Source organism: Hylobates moloch, unplaced genomic scaffold, assembly GCF_009828535.3.
Source record: "Hylobates moloch isolate HMO894 unplaced genomic scaffold, HMol_V3 SCAFFOLD_3, whole genome shotgun sequence".
Lineage (NCBI taxonomy): Eukaryota > Metazoa > Chordata > Mammalia > Primates > Hylobatidae > Hylobates > Hylobates moloch.
The window spans coordinates 100,037,162-100,059,388 of record NW_026652278.1 but is presented as its reverse complement, the minus strand read 5'-3'; the positions used below and the strand labels follow the sequence as shown (position 1 = coordinate 100,059,388).

Sequence of the window (22,227 nt, the reverse complement as noted above, 5' to 3'; positions counted from 1 at the left end):
GCAGTTCTTCCAGTAAAGGAACTTTTTATGGGTTCTTGTTTAAAAATTATTTTGATAATCACGGGCAAATTAATTAATCCCATTACAACTCAGTCTGTTTTACTTTAAAATAGAGATAATAAAGTATATTTTGGACCCTAAATATAGGTAATATGTCTAGCATGGTAATCAGTGCATATTGTTGGGAGGCATGTGTAGCTATTATTGGGACATAAAAATGATAGCTATCAGTATATCACTATTATCATAATTCATAAATTCTTCAGCTTAGTGACTTTTCTCAATTTCTTCACTGTTACAGTCTGTTATGAAATTTGTCATTGAGATTTCAAAAGGAATGTTTTATAATAATTTTGTTAAAATATATGTTTATATATAATTTTTTTGTTATACTTTAAGTTCTGGGATACACATGAAGAACATGCAGGTTTGTTACATAGGTATACACGTGCCATGGTGGTTTGCTGCACCCATCAACTCATCATCTACATTAGGTGCTTCTCCTAATGCTATCCTTCTCCTACCCCGCCAACCCCTGACAGGCCCTGGTGTATAATATTCCCCTCCCTGCGTCCATGTGTTCTCATTGTTCAGCTATCACTTATATGTGAGAACATGCGGTGTTTGGTTTTCTGTTCCTGTGTTAGTTTGCTGACAATGATGGTTTCCAGCTTCATCCATCTCCCTGCAAAGGACATGAACTCATCCTTTTTTATGGCTGCATAGTATTCCATGGTGTATATGTGCCACGTTTTCTTTATCCAGTCTATCATTGATGGGCATTTGGGTTGGTTCCAAGTCTCTGCTGTTGTGAACAGTGCTGCAATAAACATATGTGTGCATGTGTCTTTATAGTAGAATGATTTATAATCCTTTGAGTATATACCCAGTAATGGGATTGCTGGGTCAAATGTTATTTCTGGTTCTAGATCCTTGAGGAATCGCCACACTGTCTTCCACAATGGTTGAACTAATTTACACTACAACCAACAGTGTAAAAGCATCCCTATATCTCCACATCCTCTCCAGGATCTATTGTTTCCTGACTTTCTAATGATTGTCATTCTAACTGGTATGAGATGGTATCTCATTGTGGTTTTGATTTGCATTTATCTAATGACCAGTGATGATGAGCATTGTTTCATGTGTTTGTTGGCTACATAAATGTTTTCTTTGGAAAAGTGTCTGTTCATAGCACTTTTTGATGGGGTTGTTTATAGATAATATTTTTAATGATAAAAGGTTAAATTTGGGGGATTTGAAAATATTGAACTTTCTAATCTCATTTTTGGTTTTGGTTTTTTGCTTGTTACAGATTATATTAACTGTTACAAACCTAGATCCAAATTCGATGTCCCGTAGGCAACTTTTACTCAGCATTTCCAAAAATGAACATTCCTTGCTCACTTCCTCTCTTCTTCCCATCCTTCCTTCCTTTTTTAATCTCATCCCTTCCACATCATGTACTAATTATCTCCTGTTGCCAGGTACTATCTTAGGGAATGGACGTGCAATCAAGAATTAGTTACAATCGCTACCCTGGTGCACCTTTATAAACTAGGAAGATACATTAAACAAATGAATTACAGAATTATTTCCAAGGAGAGCTGATGAGTGCAACAAAGAAAAGCTCAGCATTTGATGACAGTAAATAACATGCAAATAAGATGGAAACCTAACTCAGTCTGAGGCATGCTGGAGAAAGTCATGAATGTCCGCCCTGAGCCGAGACACGCAGGATGAGGCAGGGAATGACCACTGTGTCTTGTTAGCATTTCTCTTTTAAAAGCACTAGGCATTGTGTCTACTGAGCAGACACAGTGGAGATTAATTTTATGAGTCTCTAGTGGTGTGTCTATACTTGCAAAAAAGTTATTCTATTGTAAAGCATTCTTTTATTTTGTGCATATTTGAGAAGCCTAATAGTCTTCTCCTTTGTGGTTCTCTTGTTCACCCCCATTAGCTGTGTTCGGTATCCAAAGAGTCAAGGCAATCGAGCAGACTTCGAAATGTCTTCTGCAGACTTATGCATCCTTTTCTTTTTGCTGTTTCATTTCAAGTACAATCATCCTCCAGGTCACCCAGGCTTAAAATCTTACATTATGTTTGACACTATATTCCCTTTTGCCTCAACAAATAACAGGTTGCCCAGTTTTCTTGATTCGCATCTTCTTTCCTGTATCCCCATGAATGAATGAATTCTCCCTCTCACCATATTAGTTACATCCTTCTTTGCCTTTGCCCGATAGCTTTATTTTTCCTTTCATCCAAGAAATATTTACTGAGCACTTTCTGTGTGCCAGGACGCTGCTAGTACCAGTGTCACAGAAGTGAATGCGAAAACCCATGGTTGTCACGGAGCCTGCAGCCTACCAGAGGGAAGTCCTGATTAACAAGCAGGGACAGTGTGCTAAGCCACAGGGGAGGCATGTTCTTCCTAGAGGAAGGGATATTTGGGCTGAGGCTTGAAGGGGTGAACAGGAGAAAGCCAGGTACAAGTGAGACAGCAGTTGTGTAAGGAGCATCCAGCCAGAAGAGTCAGCAAATGCAAGGACCGCAGGGATCAGGTTAGTGGAAGTAATGATGTAGTAGAGATCAGCTAGCTCCAAGTGTGAAGACTTTTGCTAAGCATCTTAAATAATTTTGACTTTTTCCTAAGAGTATTGAGAGCCACTGAAAGGTTCTAAGCAGGGAAGTGAGATGATGAGAAAGATCCCATCAGTCGCCATTTGGGAACTGAAATGACGGACACTGGAATAAGAAATAGGAAAACGTTCGGTGGGGAAGATGAACTTGGTTTTTCTTTTTTTCTTCCAACTGGTCCTCTCGCCTTCAGTCTCTCCCCTTTCCATAGTCCAACCTATGCTCTTCCGTGCTGTAGCCAGATGGATTCCCTGGTGCACACACTGCTGACCTCAACTCAGAGAGCTTTAATGCCATGTATACTGCTCCTGGAATAAAATCTGAATTCTCCACCCTGTTATTCAAAGCTTACAATGATCTGGCTCCATCTGTTTTAAAGCTTTCTTTACATGATTCCTCTTGTCTTACTGGCTGTAACTATACGCTCCACACTCCGGAACTTTCCCACAATATGCTTTTGTCCTGGGCTCCCTCCCTCTTTCGTCTTTGCCTGAATGAACACTTAAGCCTGTTCCTCCTTCCGTTCTTACTCACTTGTCAGCCCTTCCAGGATAATTTCACTTGTTTCCACTGCCAGTAATTTCCCTTTCCTCTGAGATCCTCATTATAATGCAATTCACAGGGTGATGGCATTCATCACCTCCCCCACACAGTAGAGCCAGTTAGGAGACAGGATGACATCATTGTTCTTATGAGCAGGAACTCTGGAACCAAACTGCCTGGATTCAGATCCTGGCTCTGACGGTTCCTAGCTGTGTAACCCTGAGCACATCACTTCAATTATCTTTGCCTTATTTCCCTTCAGTAAAATCAAAGTCTCGTCTTTCTAAGGTATTGTGAGGATTAAATGAGTAAATGTATGCAAAAATGCTTAATTTAGTGTCTAGCATATAGTGTTGCCTAAATATTTAGTAAATCATATTTATCACTTACATGTAACATTCACTGTGTGAAATTATAACTTGTTTGAAGACCTAATCCACATCTGATGTTTTTTATGGCTTCCAAATCCCTTACCGCCTCGCACAGAGTAAATAAATATTGAATATGTCAATTAGGATACTAATGATTAGGCAGCCCTAATCAGTTTTCAAATCGTTTATTTTGAAGGTAACATTTTCCTTTTAAAATTGGCTAAAATAGATCATTGAGCAAATATTTAGTATGTATAAACTTTTAGTTTGTAAAGCACGCAGCATATACTGAGGAACAGGCCCTTCTTCAATTCTACATTTAATTCAGAGAGGCAACCATACAGATAACTACAATGTAAGATGCAGTAGAAGCAGCATATAGTCTAAAAGTCATAGTAGGAATTCAAAAGAAGGGGTGGCTGGGGTGATCAGAAAAGAATTTGTTGAGATGATGAGATATAATTGTGCTGCAATGAGAATGGTAACTTTTAGAACAAAGCGTAAATAAATCAACTGTCCTAATAATATTAGCCAATACTTAGTGAATACTCATTGTACCGGGCACTGTGTTTGACTGCTTACCACACACTATTACATTTAAGCTTCGATATATTTCCAAGATGAAGTATTTTGTTGCTGTGCCCATTTTACAAATGGGACAACTGAAGTATAGCAATGCAATATTAAATAAACTGTGCAAGCCCGACAACTAAGAAAGAGTAGACCCAGAATTGGAACCCAGGGAGACTGGATTCAAAGCCTGTACTCTCTCCTACCACCAGCATTGCCTGTGGCACATGCAAACTAAGAGTTACAGTCCACTATTTGCTGAACTATTTTAATAACACATTTTATTTAGATTACTAGAATTTCGTTTCTTATTATTTTTGAACTTATACCTCCACCATGGATGCTGAAAAATACTGTTATTTCATGTATTTCTGGCCAACCCGATCTTTCACTTATACTAACAAATGCTGAACTTCTTTATCTGTGAAAGAAAAAGTTTGAAGGTATATCAGTAGTTCCCAGACAGCTCAAAAGTAAGTATTTTTAAGTAAAAATTATGTAGACTTCTATATTACAGTTGTTCACCTTTGCTCATTCGTTACCTAGAGAAAGCTTGGTTGATAATGAAAAGCTTTACTGATAGGATTTTGCAGCTCCCAAGAATCCACTGTTCCAGAAGAATTTCTATGGCCATTTCTAGTGGAAATATTTGAGATTTTACATATTCCAGACTTGAGACCCCTGTATGCGTAGTCTCTGATCTATCATTCTCTCTTCCATGAGAAGGAGCACATGTGCGCCCACATACCTCACTCTTCTGTCAAGGTTTTTTCATTTGTCTTCCCCCTCCTAAGTTTTTCCTCCCCCTTTTAGCTTCAAGTCCTTAGTAAACAATAAAACTTGCTTTGCAGAACTCTTTATTCCTATTGAACTACTATGCAAAGAAATATGTCTGAAATACACGAGTTCAAACTTGGAATACAAATTTGTAGAATTTTAACTTGTTTTGTGAAAATAGTAAAAACAGGTTTTTACTTTTTTTTCCTGAATCTAGACATTTTTCTGGTAGATTAAATCCTGAAGGAAAATATTTATCTGTATCTTCACGTAGACCTGGTAAATTGGAAAACTAAGGACAAATTCTGTGCATGTGAAATAATAAAGTTGAATATTTTTGCTTGACTTCAGGAGCACGCAAAACAACATTATCTCCTGTTCACACCAATTTTTACCTTTCTTTAATTTCTCCTTAACACTTTTGTCCATATTTTCTCCATTCCTTGAGAACGTAATGTCTTTGTGTAGTAGAACTACTTGACAAATGCCAGGAGAGTTTAGGTGATTCATTCTTGGCACTGCTAGAGAGAGGGGCTATATTTGTAAAATATCAGCAAGAAAATGTCAGTACCTACCCCATGGCCCCCAGCAATATGCACAACTCTGGCAGGGAAAAACAAAAGTCATACTCAGGGTTTTGGCAGTGGGCATATTTTCTGTTACGACCTCGCTTTTAGAAGAAACAGTTCAGGCCAGCTGCTCCAGCGAAGATTGAGAGCCTGTGCGCTTCGATAGTATTAATCCTTTAGCACTGCAAGGTTTCTTAGGCAGAGTCAAACCAATTCTTATTCTACAAGGACTCACTCAAAATCGCACAGTAGCATATGAAAACTAGTAGAGTGTCTTGCACGTTATCTGTTCACTCTCCCCTGGAATTGGCCACTCGTTTCTTTGTGGTCCCACTGAAATTGTAGAAATATTTATCACAGTACCTATGTTACTTGAATGCAATTTCCTATTTCCATGTCTCTTTTCCCCCTCTTCCTGGCCTTTGTATCTTGTATGAGCAGCACGTAGCACCGTGCCTGGTTCAGGGTAAATGCAACGCTTAATATTTGTTGAACGAAAACTCTGGAGTGAGAAAGTATGGAATTAGTGAGGTAATTGAGCCAAGTAGTAAATATGGACTGGTAGATTGTTTGCAAGATGCAGTACACGGCAATCTCAGGGCTGTTTCAGACGGGGTAAAGGGATTGCCAGAAGTGTGGAGGTGGGAACAAGTGGCTCTGCGGGGAGAATGGCAACGGGACTATCCTCGCTTGCTCGTTTTGGACAATAAGGAGAGGTAAGTTTGGACATACACCAAAGACTTAGAGACAGTTGATAGAAACTTCTAAAAGTTGGATTTTTTTTAAAATTATACTTTAAGTTTTAGGGTACATGTGTGTAACATGCAGGTTTGTTACATATGTATACATGTGCCATGTCGGTGTGCTGCACCCATTAACTCGTCGTTTAACATTAGGTATATCTGCTAATGCTATCCTTCCCCCCAAAGTTAGAAAATTTTAAGAATTTAGGTTTTATTTAATAAGCAGTAGGGAGACTCTGTATTTCTTTGGTCCGGACAATAAATGGTCAAAATAGTATTTTAAAGAAGTATTCAGATAGGTGTATGCTTATATCAAAATTCCTATGTATGAAACATCAGGTTATGAAATATTGACTTGGGTCTGTGGGTCATCAGTTGATACTGAAGGTCTCTTTCTGTTTTCATCCCACAGGTTGTTATTTTGTACTTTGAGCCAAGCACATTTCGCTGTATTCTCCTAAGATGGGTCCGTCTTCTTGGTTTTGCTACTGTTTACGGAACTGTCACTCTCAAACTTCACAGGTATATATATATATTTTATTCATCGTCATTCTCATGGAAGGATCAAAGTGATCAGCTTGGCACATAATTGTTAGCTGGGCTGACCACTTAAATGGCTCAATTTCAAGAATTTAGATAGCAAGATACTATATATTTTTCACTTTCAAGTTGTGACATCTTTTGGATTCTTCAGGGAAATATTTAATACAACTGAATTATTTGAACAAGATGCTTCAATAAAATGTGTCATTGGTTATGGAAAGGGTTAGTTCCTAATAAACAATAAGTTTAAAATATGAAACAGTATTTACTAGTTCAGGACAGGAAGGAATACAAAGGTAATACAGCTGAAATAAGGATACATATCCAGAGTGACCGTAGAATCCCATACAGAAACACACTTATTTGACAAAAACTACTGTCCTCCATTCCCAAGTTCCATGCCCCAAGGTAATCCTGCTGATATTCTATGGGTGAAGTTCAGAAAATAGTGCTTTTGGCTTTTCTCCTTAACCAGTGTGCTTCAGTGATTATCAGCCTTGGAAAATGGAGAATGCTGTAAGTTCCCTAATACTTAGTTCTAAAACCACCTAAATATTGGGTGGGGGCTGAGGGAAAGCGATAAAATAAACTACCTATCTACAAAGGCTAGGAATGGCTGGAAATTGTTCCAGGGCTTTCCCTTGCCTCCTTTTTCCAAGTTTAAAGAAAGTCTCAATTAAGTGATGCCAAAGAGCATAGGAGATAAACAGTCAACTTTCCCTGCAGGGTAAAACCGTATCCCTATAAAGAAAACCCTTTGTACTGATCAGCTTTAAAGCTGTTTTGATAACCATGGTAAGCCATTCATATGTTCATGCTAGTCTGGCCATACATGTTTCTGAATAAAAATCTCCGAATATGGGTCATACAGTGGTTTAATTACACTGTCTACCACATAAGAAATTTTATTTTCATTTTCTCTCTTTTGGTACTTAATCACTGAGAATGCTCTAGATTATCCTTTTATCTTTTTGGGAAAAAAAGTGAATATGTTTGACTCTCAAGATTCCCTTCTTATATATGCGATAAAGTACAAAGAATATTGGATTAGGTTTCAGGAGATCCTATTTAAATCCCAATTTAGCCTCTAACTCTAATAAATCATAGGCTTCTGTTTCCTACAAAAGGAGAGATTCGACTAGTCTCTAATGTTCTCCCTGACTCTCACTGTATTCTATCCACATCACAGCACACTTCCCTCCAGCATCCTTCTTCAACTACCTTCCAGGTTTCCATTTCTTATATGATAGCTGTTCTCCAACTGGTGCTCACCAAAGAAAATGAGAAATCAATGACAGCCCCTGTGGACAGTAAGCCTTCTAGAAACCCTGAAAGAACAGACACCCTGTTGAGACTTGAAGATGAACTCTGTCCCTGTTAGTCTAGCACTTGGAGTCTAGTGGGTCCTCTATTATAATACTTATGGTGCCTTATAGTTTTCTTATTTGTCTTCACTTTCATTTACTTTCTCCTTGTAGTGAGAATTATACCATTATTGAATCCCCAGCACTCAGCACAAATGACTGACCCATGGGACATGTTTAATACATACGAGTAGATGAGTGAATGAATGAAAAATGTCAGATGCAGCCCTGGAAGCTGCTTCCCGTCATTCTCTCCACACATAACTCATTCATATTCCCCTGACTCACTGTGCTCTACCTCAGCATGTCTCCAAGTGTCTGGAACACATAACGCTGTGGTCGGCGAGAGGATGTTTAGGGGGATGTGAACCCAGTGTTCAGTAGCACTGAATCATTTAATGAGAAAATTACTTCCATGCAGGTTCTCCTTCAATCCTTCTGATTATTTTCAAGAGAAAGATTAGTTGGGAACTAGTAGGTCTTTAACACTTGCTGAATAGTTTCCAATCTTCCTTTGCAATGAAGAGCAGATCAGGCTTCAGTTTCAGAGCTTTTCACTGCAATGCTGTCTCCATGAGATTCATTATCTTTCTTTCATTGCATTTATTTTATAGTTATTTTCTATTTATGGAAAGTGTGACTATCACTAGATAGTGATAAGGTAGTGATATAAAGCTTCCTTTAAATATTTTAAAACAATAAATATAAAACTGACTTAAAGAAATTATTAGTTGATGCACAGATACAGCAGAAATCTTGACACTAGTATGCAAATGATTGGAATTTGGGAAACTGTGTTAGAACATTATCTCTTTTATTTTAAAAAACGAAATTAAAACTATTCGAAATTAAAACTATTTTCCCTCTGACTTTGTATCTCTAGAAGTCATTGCAGTGAAGAGTTTCTCCACCAAAGGCTTAGATTGAAGCTATTGCTAATGTAATGAGCTGAATCATTCTTATCCTCTGTGAACCATATGGCTTTACTATTATATTGTTTTTTTCTTTATATTGCTTAAATTTAACTGATTCCAACATTGTTAACATCTATAAACTGAACAATCAGCATCCCATAGAAATGTGAACAATCTGAAGGAAGGACCAGCTGAACCAGCTTTGTGCTCCCCAGATTTAGTGCTGTATTTTTCCCATAGTATGTATTGAGATATTTGTTGAATGAATGAATGAATGAATGAATGAATGGGTGGATGGGTGGATGGTTCTAGTCAATGGAGCTGCAAAGGGTGGTTTTGGCAGGTGTCTCCTAGAGTCAAGAAACACATGGCCCTGAAGGAGGGACGTCTAAGCTTTTGTGGTGACATGATAGAGAGGAAAGATGTAAATCCTGACAAATCCAAATTGGAACTTCGATTCTGCCATTACTTATTTATACAACAAAGAATAAATTAACATCTGAGAATTAGTTTTCTCATCTGTAAGATGGTTTAATATCTCATCTGTAAAATGGTTTAACGTTTAATAACTTTAAGATGGTAAAGTTGTAGGGACTAAGTATAATTTGAATGTAGGTAAATGTGTCAAGTAGGGTTTTTTGGCTGCAAACAAAATGGGTTATGGCTGTACAGAACCAAATGGATTTGGCTGAACAGAAATGGATTATGGCTAAATCAAGCAAAAATGGAATTCATTGGAAGGATGGGGGAATGTCACCCATTGAAGGGAAAGCTAAAGAACCAGGCTTTCGAAGGAGCTGATCCAGGGTAGCTTGAGGGATCAAAGTAGCCCAAGCTAAGGGATAATGCCTTTTGAATACCATAGCTTCATTTTTATTCCACTTTTCATTTCAAGGTTTTAAAAAATTAAAAGTAAACCATACCTCTCTAGGCAGAAAATTCTCAGGAAATTATGAGTACTGATTTATGAAATGACTGTTATAGTCTCTTGAGGATAGGATAGGCAGTAAAGATCTGAGTTTTTGTTTTATTTCAGCCATTTCCCTTCTGGCTTAGTGGAATTATTAGATACTTCTTTCTCTTATCAGCTGGGTCTCTCATTAATTGATTGTAGTATTTATAGAATTCCTGTAGCACTGAAAACTTGAAACAAACATGAAACAGAAATAGGATCACACTCTGTCACCAGAAATGAAAATAAATACTATTTTCATTTGATAAATACTATTAGTCTGGGATGAGAACATAAAGGTTTTGTTCACTTTTACCAAATCTCCCACTATTTTCTACGGTGGCCTCTCCCCACATTTGAGAGTCATGTGGCCAAAGACTACTATAATAATCCAAAGGAAAATTATAAAAGGGTCCCTTGTTTATTAACAAAGAAACACAGTTGCACGAAGTTGGGGTTTGGGGTGAAGTGGCCTGTCCCTTTAGAAAGGTGTATTCTGTTTTTTATCACTGTCATTATTTAGAATCAACAGTATGTGGTGATTATAAAAAGACCAGCTTTTAGTTGTCTTTATTATTGCCTTAAATTCTCACAGACATTTGGAAAATTTTCCTCTTGTTGCCTACACCCCCAGGCAGACCACTCACATAGCCCCACCTCACTGGCAAGCCATTCATGCAATGTAATTTATTAGAAGCTGAAACTATTTGAGAGAAAAGAAAGAAAAGGAAGGAAGGAAGGAAGGAAGGGGAAAGGGAGGGAGGAAGGAAGGGGAGGAAGGAAGGGGAGGAAGGAAGGGAGGGGAAGGGAGGGGAAGGAAGGGGAGGGAAAGGAAGGGAGGGGAAGGAAGGGAGGGGAAGGAAGGGGAGGGGAAGGAAGGGGAGGGCAAGGAAGGGAGGGGAGGGCAAGGAAGGGAGGGGAGGGCAAGGAAGGGAGGGGAAGGAAGGAAGGGGAGGGGAAGGAAGGGGAGGGGAAGGAAGGAAAGAAGGAAAGAGAAAGAAAAAGAGGAAGGAAGGGAAGGGAAAGGAAAAAGAAAGGAAAGAAAGGAAAGAGTGCAGCTTTTAGCTAGGTCAATGTGGATCATAAAAATGAGCTGAAGTAGGCACAAACAATGAAGGTTTATTTACAAAAAGGAACTTCCTTCAGGAACCTTGGATGTGTTTGACTTAGTATGTAGTGATGTGGGGCAGATCTAAAAGAACACCTAGCATTCCCATGATGTGTGGGTTCACAGAATCCCTGCTAAGCAATTTTATTTTACAGAAACTTGAGAAGGCAGTATCTCTACGCTCAGAAAAGCCAGGTATATTTTCAAGAGGCAGAGTGAGCAAATGTTTGAAATGAAAGGGGGTGAAAAAAGATTTAGAAACTTGATGCTGAAAGAACATTTTCCTATTTCCTATAATATGGTGTCTGAAGACTCTTTGGCTTTTCCTTTTTTTAGGGCTAATCAAGAAAAAAAAAAAAAGACTTTTTTGTACTATGTTTCAAATGAATTTTTAAGCAAGCTGTGAAAAGCTATCTTCTGACTCTGGCCTGGGATTTGTCATTTCATGCATTATTCAGTACTCTTTGCTCTGGGTACAACCCTTAGCTGTTTTCTTCACTGTCCTCATTAGCACCAAATATTTACAGTTTGGGGGAAGGTTTCTATTTTAAACGTTTTAGTTTGTTTCCTAGTAAAGTTTGAAAAGTGACTGGAAGACATTTACTTTTTTTTTATTTTATGTATTCTTATAAGGATACATAACTTGTGACAACCACTAGGTGACAACAGAGAGTTTAAGATGGTGTCTTAGGCAAATGTCTGAAGTGCAGTTATTCGACTTGGTTGATTGCGTATAGACTCATCTGCCTCAACAGACCACAGAACAGTGTTGCTTAGCCCTCATTTATGAAGGCCAAAATATAAATGCCTCCGGAATCCAGAAGATTCCTCTAATAAAAGTTTTCTTCCATTGACTCCACCCAGCACACAGGTGGATGCTGTTTAAGATCCTAAGTCATGACCCCAAGGGTTTTAACATGAAGCAATTTCAAAACAGTTTTAGCCAGTTTCCCACCTCAGCCAAAATAATACACCAATAAAGCATCCTTTGAACACTTAGCTGTGAACATTGCATTCTGACTAGAAAATGGAAAGACCTTGCCATGTGAATCCTGGTAATGATACGGATTTCAGGCCCTTCTTTCTGCTGAACTCATGGGGGTTTCTGTCTTTACTGGCTGCCTACTCTGGGATGTAGAGTATCTTTAAGTGGAGAATTACTCATAGCGACATTTCTTAAGAACCACGGGATTCACCAGAAAAACGGGACTCATTCTTAAGCTTCCAAGGAAGGTCTCTCTCCCAGTCAATGAGTGTACTATTTGGACAGGAAGCTGAGCAAGTTCGAAAGCCAAGGAACGTCTACTAGCCGCAGAGGTGATTTGGAAAATAGCCAACCCTTACCTCATCCACACTTCTCATATACCAGTAGAACCGCCAAACATCTTAGAGAAAATTAACATGCTCAAGATGAACGCTTAGAGGATTAAGGATTGAAATGATCTTTCAGAACTAACTCTCATACTAGCATTTACAAACGTTGAAAACAAAAGTTCTGTAAGTGACTTGACTTTCTCTTTTCCTGTTTATTAAAGTGCCACCCTAGGCTTTTTGAGATGAAGATTTAAGGTTTCCCTAAAGACATTTTTATCATTTTAAATTGTACTTAACAGGAAAGATCAAAAGTCCTTTGGCTCTTAACAAATATAAATTTTCTTCATGATTTTATTAATCGAGGAAGCATTAGTGTGGAATGCACCATAAAGACCCATGCTGATGCCCAGACCCATTTGTGTGCTATCTCTATTCTAGCTAAATCTCAGAAACTGTGTAGTTACAGGTCTTAGTTTTACAAACCCTACATATTTGTCATTCTCATCATTCATATGCTTGGAAGCACAGAAGGGAGGCCCTTGAAACCCGAGGAATAAGTAGGCAGTGACCTCTCACTTCTTCCTGCATTCGTCTTCTCTTCATTGGCATACTTGCAGTCTGTCTGGAGCTTCCTGGAGCTCCCTCGGAATCTTGCACACAGCTTATCATTAGGAATGGCTCCCCCAGAAACCATGAAAACAAGAACGAAACTTTCTAAGCTCCAAAGAGTCACTCTTTAATTGTAAAATCTCTAGCTGGCTAGAAGATTAGATCGTTCCCTCTGCTCATTCCTCCCCACCCCGCCACCTCCAGTGACTTCTGATCCTACTGTCCTGTCTGGCTGGCAGAGGCCCCCAGCTAAATGGCCTAATGCTTTTAACTGGGTTGGTATATACATTTAACTTTCAGAAACGAATCAGGGATTTCTGCCATGAGTAGCTCCATTAATAGATTAATATGTTTAGTCTACTCATAGAAGAGATTTGGGAAATATAAGCATACTGACAAGACATGTTTTATTAACTAGAGGTCTGCATTCATATAAAATCTGTAACATCAATGAGTACCTTTTGAATAAAAATAGAAATAAAAGCAAAATCATTTTAATTGTCCTTCCTTTCAGAACACATTAACTATTGGATATGAATAAAAGAAGAATGTAGTTCACTCAGAACTAAGGATACTTAAAGCTTTACTTATTTTATCCATCTGCAGATGTCCTACTTGCTTTGTTGTATGACACATGACTTTCAAATACACTTTATTTAACAGCTACGTTCAAAGCTTTTCAGTCTGGAGCTTCTCTTTTTAAAAAATATTTATATACATGTTCTAATTTCTAATTACAGCATTACTATTTTATGTCTAGATTTCTGAAAAGAGGCTTGGTTAAAATATGTAGTTTAAGAGCTATGTGCCATATCTGAAACACAAGATTTTTTGTTGCCTGAGTTGTTATGGTTTCAACTTGTTATGCGTGTGTGCGCATGTGAGTGTGTGTTCTAACCAACTTTAAACTTATAAATAAAAACCCATCTGGTAATTCAGAATTAGTACTTAGCAGACTATAGCTGATAAACACTTTATTATCCTAATATTCTTTGTTAGCAACTCTCTGTTCAAATCTTGTATACTCTTAAGTGGAAATATTTCTCTTCTTTATGTGAAGTCGGCAAGAGAATGTGTGGGAAATGAGATTACTTCAGGCAGCAAAAAGGGGAGGGGCAGGTTTCTTTAAAGGTCAAGGTGAGACTCTCTGCTCCTGCAAGCTGTTCACTGGCATCACCTGCCTGCTGTTGCACCTGCCTGCTGTCGTCTGGGCCCAGAGTCAGGGTCTTGGCTTGTTTTTGGATAGCTACACCCATGATTTCTGTCATGTGCCAGAGGCCCACCTGGCTGCCGCTTACTCTGCTGCCCCTCACCCAGCATTTGCACTTGCTCAGTCCAAAACAACTGAGTTGTGTTTTTATTTCCATTTAGTTCAAAATAACTTCAAACTTGATTTATTTTGACCCACAAGGTAGTTAGAAGTGTGATTTTTTATTTTCCAAATATTAGGGGGATTTCCATGAACTTTTTGTTATTTACAATTTCATTCCATTGTCGTGAGAGCACATACCTTGTGCGACTTAAATCCGCTTACATTTATTGAGACTTGTTTGAAACCCAGAATGTGATCTATCTTGGTAAATGTTCCATGGGCACTTGAGAAGAATGCGTTTTCTTCTGTTTGGGAGTTGTTTGGCAATGCTGTTCAAATCTTCAATATCCCTACTCATTAGCTCTCTATTTGTTCCATCAGTTATTGAGGAGGGGTTGGAAATTTCTGATTTGTCTATTTTCTTCACTGTTCTTTCAGTTTTTGCCTCAGGTATTTTGAAGTTTCATTCTGGGATACATAAGCATTTAGAGTTGTTATGTCCTTTTCATGAATCGAACCTTTTATTATTATGAAATGACCATTATCCCTTGCCGTATTCTGTGCTCTGAAATCTATTTTGTCTGGTGCTAATATAGCCACTCCAGTTTCCTTTTGATTGGTGTTAGCATGGTATTTTTTTTTCCATTATTTTACTTTTGACCTATTTTTGTCTTTATAGTAAGTATTCAGTGGGGTAAGACACTCTCATATTATGCTGGAGAGAAAGTAAATCGATACAGCTCATTTGAAATATGTAGCAATGTGTATCAAGAGCTTTTTTAAAGCTGGATTATTTTACTTTTTGAGATCTAAAGAAAAAAATCAAAGGTGTGAACAGAGATTTACCTGCAAGAATATTCGTTAGAGTGTGGCTTATGATATAGAAATACTGATTTAAGTAAATGGTATGTGCTATCAAAGAACATGTTGTTTACAAAGATGGAATGCTATGAGAATGCTCAGAAAACCATATTATGTGAGAAAAGCATAACATAAATGATATAATCCAATGTTATATTTTATGTATGTATAGAAAAAATGCTAGAGAGTAAAATCCATCCAAGAGCTAACAGTGTTTGTATATAACTAGTGCTATTTAGATGGTTTTAGTTTCTTTATATTTGTTTATAGTTTTATACTTTGACCATGTATTACAGTTTTAATGGAGGAATCAATCTGCACTAAAAAGTAGATGAGGCCTTTGTCACAATATGTAACTCTTCTGACCTATAATAGGCAAAGTGGTGTGGAAGGCACTTTGAGACCTGCAAGGAAATTTAAGTCAAGGGTTTTTAATATAGTGGTGTGCAAAGGGAAAACAATTAAATAGCACAACCACCAAAGAGTAATCACAATAGCACTTTATAATTACTTTCCAAAAGTTTCATTGACGGTGACTGAAAGTTATTCTACTTCAATACTAATAATACTATCTAACCAGCTATAAATATGAGCAGTCAAACTCAGCAACTGTTATGGACTCAGGCAGTGAACCTCCTAAATTACTTTTGTGGTTGCAGCCCCTATTTGTGTATTTTACTGTGGGTTAAGGTTAAGGTTAAGGTGAATGCAATGGTAAGTAGGATTTTTTAAAATATTTTTATTTTTTAATTTATTTTTTTGAGACGGAGTCTTGCTCTGTCGCCCAGGCTGGAGTGCAGTGGCGCAATCTCGGCTCACTGCAAGCTCTGCCTCCCAGGTTCACACCATTCTCCTGCCTCAGCCTCCCGAGTAGCTGGGACTACAGGCGCCCACCACCACATCCGGCTAATTTTTTGTATTTTTACTAGAGACAGGGTTTCACCGTGTTAGCCAGGATGGTCTCAATCTCCTGACCTCGTGATCTGTCCACCTCGGCCTCCCAAAGTGCTGGAATTACAGGCATGCGCCACCACGCCCGTCCTAAAATATTATCTTTAAAACTTCTTTTATATTGGACTAACACCTAAAGTACATAAAGATATTAATGTGCAACTATGCTTTGAGAATTAAGTAGGTATTTGTCTTTTTGTAAATGATCACACCACTTAAATGGGAAGTTCATATTTACAAAGAATTTTGTCATCTTTTTGTGGTTCCCTGTGGTCTAATACCATTCTTTATTTGTAATAGTATGCTAAAGAGGCTGCAAAAGTAGAGCAATTAGGTCTTATAAAATTAGATGGAAACTTTCCTTGGAAATAGAAACATTTTTGCTATTAGTCATTTCTGCCACATTTCAATCTGGACAATCTTGATTACAGAGAAAACAGATTCAAAAAGCTTTCCCTTGTGATATCTCTAGGAAATACTTATGTGATTCACTGTTGTTGTTTTTTTTTTTTTTTTTTTTTTTAGCGAAAAGCCTTTTTTAGACCACAAAAACTAAATCTTGAATTAAGAGCAGATCAAGATTTAAATATTAACATTAAGATGGTGTCATTTTAGATATTTTCTATCTACAAAACCATGCAATTTTGTGATGCAATTAGTGATGTTTCCCTTTTGAGACTGTAGTAAAATTGCTCATTTAAGTAATGATGCTATTAGGCAACCATCTGTAATAAATTTGTCTTTATAGTCTATCTGAAATCGTGTTCTTGAATACCAAAATGTTATATTAAATAGTAAAACATTACATTTTAAAAAAATAACTAATCCTGGAATGAAAATTTAAAATTATTTCTGCTGATTAATCAGTGCTAGATAATTGAGATTTAAGGACAGAATTTATTCTAATAGGTACTTGGCAGACCATGGTCCTAGAATTCATATTTACTCTGGATATAAGGAAATAAACAAGCATGTAATTCCCAAACTGAATAATCTGGCTTCTTCTTGATCTTCAGAATAATTGACCATCTGCTTATTGTTTGAAATATCTTTCTGTAGTAAGCTGGGAGTAGGGGAAGCAGTGGGGAGGGAGCAATAGTATGTATATTTAAATCTGTTTCTCTGTAAGCTTTTATGCCAAACTTTTCAAAACTAAACATTTTTGGAGCACAAGCACCCAATGGCCATCAAACATCCTTTATTTGCAATATTATTACAACTGAAAAGGCTTCAAAGGAGTGGTTTAGGGAACAGGTGTTTATGCTTAGTTAATATTATGGTCTGATTTGAGTTCATTCAGCATTCTTGGCCTATATTTGAGGGAATCAACCATGATATGTTATCACATTTCCTCAGTCTTTTCTTACAGATCTAAGATTACACAATGAACTCTGATGAATAAGGAAGGGTGCATATAAGTTTAAAATAGTCATACTGCAGGTAATAAATTAGTGCAGAGCCCAGGTTTTAAGCCTGCTGAATCTCACATATGGGAGGAGAACAACCACCAGATGGCTGAAGATACCCTGGGGCTATAAGAGACTGGGTCTGCAATGTTCAGGAGGATGCAGAAGAATTTTTTTTTTTTTTTTGCAAGAAAGAGAACCATTGTATATTTTGTATTGAGGTAAAATTTACGTAACAAAATTCACCATTCATAGTATTCTCTTATAATTCTTTTTATTTACATAAACTCAGTAGAAATATCTCCACTTTCATTCCTGACTCTAATGAGTCTTTTTTCTCGCTCAGTCTAACTAAAGGTTTAATCTTGTTTATCTTCTGGAAGAACCAACTTAGATTGTTTTTAATTGTCTCTGCTGTTTTTCTACTCTATATTTCAATTATTTTCACTCTAATATTTATTATTTTCTCCCTTCAGCTTGTTTTGGATTAAATTTGCTCTTCAAGTTTTAGTTCCTTAAAGTAAAAGATAAGATTATTGACTTAATGTAGTTCTTTTTTCATATAAACATTTGCAGTTATAAATTTACCTCTATCACTGCATTTACTGTAATCTGTAAGTTCTGATATGTTTTTATTTTCATTTATCTCAGCTTATCTTCTCTTTGGTTCTTCCTTAACCCATTCGTTAAGAGTATTTTGTTTAATATTTACTTATCTGTGAATTGTCCAGTGTTCCTTCTGTTTTTGATTACTAATTCAGTTCACTGTGGTCACAGAAGATACTTTGTATGATTTCAATTTTCTGAAATCTATTGAGACTGGTTTTGTAGTCAAGCATATGGTCTGTCCTGGGGAATGTTCCATGTGCACTTGACAAGAACGTGTACTCTGCTGCTGCGGAGATGAATACCCCGTGTTTGTCTGTAAGGTCTAGTTGGCTTATAATGCTGTTCAAGTCCTTTGTTTCCTTATTGTTTGTATGTGTAGATATCCAATCTATTATTAAGAGCAGGACCTTGAAGTCTCCAACTTAGATTATTATCGAACTATCTTTTTCTCTCATCAATTCTGTTCCTGTTTGCTTCATATATTATGGGGATCTGATGTTTAGTACAGATATGTTCATAACTGTTCATCTTCTTGAGGGATTGACCCTTTTATAATTATATAATGTCATTTTTTGTCTCCAACAAATCTTATAGCATATCTTATCTGATATTAATATAGCTACCATAGCTCTACTTTATTATTGACATAGAATATCATTTGCTACCTTTTTATTTACAACCTATTATTTCATTAGATCTAAGGTAACTCTCATAGAAAACATACTTGGATCATCTTTTAAAAATCTCTTCTACCATTTCTACCTTTTAGTTTACATTTAATGTAATTACTCATAAGGAAGGACTTGTTCCATTTTGTGATTTGTTTTTATATATTTTATATCCGTTTTGTTTCTCAGTTTCTAGTGTATCATTTTGATTCCCTTTTTGTTTATGTTACTACATATGTTTTGGTTATTTTCTTAGTTGTTGCCCTGGAGATTACAGTTAATGCCCTAAATTTATAACAGTTTAGTTCAAATTAATACCAACTTTGTTTCAGACGTATACAAAAACTTTGCTCCTATGAACCTTTATGTTCCTCTTTTGTTGTTATTGTTGCAAATTATATCTTTAAGCATTGTGAACTCATTAACACAGATTTATACTTATTGTTTTATGCATCTGTATTTATCAGAAGTTGCACAAACATTTTAATAAACTTTATCTAATAAGGTTAATGCCTGGATGTCTTCAGGTATCGTTTCTATTAGTGTCTTTTTTTTTTTTTCATGCTTATGGACCCTGTAATCTTCTTTCTTTGCATGCCTCATTTTTTCTTTTAGAGACCGAACATTTTGAATATTATATTACGGTAAATCCAAAAATCAGATTCTCCATCCTTTCCAGGCTTATTTGTTAAGTGACTTTTATAGTCTGTATTCTTTGTTTTGTGTGGCCATTGAAGTCTATTTTCTGTTGGGTTCGAATTCAACAGAGATTTTCATAAAGCTTGGACCAAAAAATACTTTTTAAAATCTCAATTCTTTGCAGATGAACTGCATGTTTGTGTATTGGGTATGTCTTCAACACACATAAGCCTCTATCTCCTGCATGTGCAGAGCCTGAGGTCAGCAGGAGATGAGAGCTTTGGGCCCTTCTCAGGCCTTTTGTGAGAATGTTCCAAGGCTTCTCGATTCCCGGAAATATATTGGTACTTTTCAATGCTCTTGTTCCCCAGATCATCTCATTTCCCATTCTTTCTTCCCAATCTTTTTGTTTAGTCTATTGTTTGTCTTAAGCATTATTCATTGTCCCAGGTAGCATTGACTAATCCACTTGCCTTTGAACTTTTAGATACATGACCCCCTATTAGCTTTGTCGGCCCTAGGAAAATTAGCAGTTGGGTAAAACAAAAAGCAAGCCCTTTGAGTCAGTCTTTCAGGGATCCACCAGCCAGGTCAAAATAAACAGCAGTTCTTTGAAAATAAGGTCCATTGTGCTCCTCTAGTACTAGGTACCTGTCTTGAGCATGCAGATGTCTTGAAGGCCACCATTGAGCTGAGGAGCATGAGACAGAATCAAAGTAAGTTGAAATGCTGCATAGCTCTTTTTTTACTCAGATTCAGCTGTTTTTTTTTTTTTTTTCTTAAGTAAGTATCCCCTGCATTTCTATAAGCTCCTAAGTAGCTTCTAGAATTCCAAAAAAGTTGATTCTAACAGTTCTTGCTAGTTTGTTGATTGCTTTTATGGACTGATTGATAGACTTTTGAAGTTCCCTATTCCATCATTTTTGAGATTGTATTTAAATTACCTATTCATTTATATTTACTGAGTTATAATGAACATGAAAACAGGTAGATAACTGCCATTTTCAGCACTGAACCTCTGTGATTTAGCAAAATACTGACACATAACAGGAGCTAATGTTTACTCTCACATCCTATATTGTTATCAAAATTCTTCCAAATTCCATTTTACCCTGCTTCTTCGAGTTTCTGGGATCCTGTAAACCATAAAACTTTTTCTTTCTGGTCATAACTGTCAGAGGACATGTTTAACTAATTGGTCAATTAAATCTTCTTGCCTTCATGTGCTAGATTCTGTAGGGGTTTAGAAAATATCTCCCAACTTCAGGAAGATTTATAAGGGTACAGGAAATACCGACTGAATAATAGTGATAATTGGAGAAAATTTTGTGGCCTGGGACTATCAGACAAAAATGTAAATTGGATGAGGTTCCTGAGATGAATGTACAAGGATAAATGGGATTTGAATCAGTTTAGACAGACGGGATGGCATTCAAAGGTACGAGCATCTAGATTAGAGAGAAAAGAGCGTATAGGAAAGTAGAGGAAATGTGGCATGTTTGGAAAGGCAGATTCCTGTTGTGCTTTTAAAAGATGATATGGTCCTGAACCAGCTACTAGATAGATAGTTCTATTTTGGTAAAATACTGTAACTGAAAAAAGTACTCACATGAGAGTAAGAAGAGAGGAGTTTTGAGATGATTTTGCTACTGACTGTTTTGCTTTAGATAAATGACTCCCCTCACTGGGCCTCGGGATTGTCTTTTATACATTAGTGAGATCAGAACAGATAATGCCGAGAGGCATTTCAGCTCTAACTAACTGTTAACGCTTAAGGTTCTTGCCTAGCCACACCAAAGAATTGGTGTGGCAGCTGACTGCAGCGAGTGATAGAGACAGGGGACCGAGGGCAAGAAAAAGCTGTAGGCTTTTTTGAGCCGAGTGAATGTACAAAGCTTCCACAGTGTGGAAGGGGTCTTGAATGGGTAGCCAGTTAGATTATACAATTGCCTTTTAAACTCTTGAAGGCCAGAAATATGTGTGGCAGGAAGATGTTACTAGAGCGAGAAACAAATTTTGTGACATGTCTTAGATTTTGAGGAAAACCGGAATTGCAACTTAAGTTTTATCTACTTTATGACCTTGCAGGGGCATGGCAAAGGAGACAGGATCTTACAGGACCTTATAAAGTATGTTTACAAGGAATTGGAATTGGGAGCATAGATAAGGTCTGCTGGTCACAGAAAAACGGGCAGTTAACATTCCTTTTAGTTTTGGGGGAGGGGGAAGGGAGAAAGGACACAGGGAAGCTTACAGCAAAATTTTCGCTGTTTATAGCTTTCTTGGGGAAGAAAACCACATACAGAAATCCTGGTGTTAGGAATCTTTTAAGCATGTATCTTCAATATTATTCATGCAGGACCGAAGTAAGCCCTGATGCAGGAAATGAGTGAGTTTCACAGCTTTCTGAGCCCCTACTCAACCCAGGAAGCCCAGCTGGCCCCTCGTCTCATAACCATCTAAGATTTGACTTCTAACAGTCTTGCAGCCCTTCTTTTCTTTCTTCCCTTTTTCATCATTCTTCCTTATTCCATCTACCTTCAATTAGAAAAAAAAAAGGTGAGAAAAAAGGAAAAACAATGTGAGGTATGAGAACTCATGCAGCTCACAGAAATTGACAAAAATTTGTCAATATATTTAGAACCCAGTTGTGAATTTTCTTTCTTGTAATAGCAATAACTTAATATACTCAAAATAAACTTGTAGAACTTCATGTCTGATAAGTGTCTAAAACCTATTTCTACGCCAGTGATGCCAGTCT

At 37.1% G+C, this 22,227-nt stretch overlaps 1 protein-coding gene across 1 annotated transcript in view; it reads left to right on the top strand.

Annotated features, from left to right (window-relative positions):
• The window catches only part of GPR158 (G protein-coupled receptor 158), a 400,375-nt gene that overhangs the window by 341,975 nt on the left and 36,173 nt on the right, over nt 1–22,227 (top strand). The window contains exon 6 of the mRNA XM_032144948.2: nt 6,629–6,738. Within this exon, the coding sequence (XP_032000839.1) occupies nt 6,629–6,738 (110 nt within the window). The remainder of the gene's footprint in view (nt 1–6,628; nt 6,739–22,227) is intronic.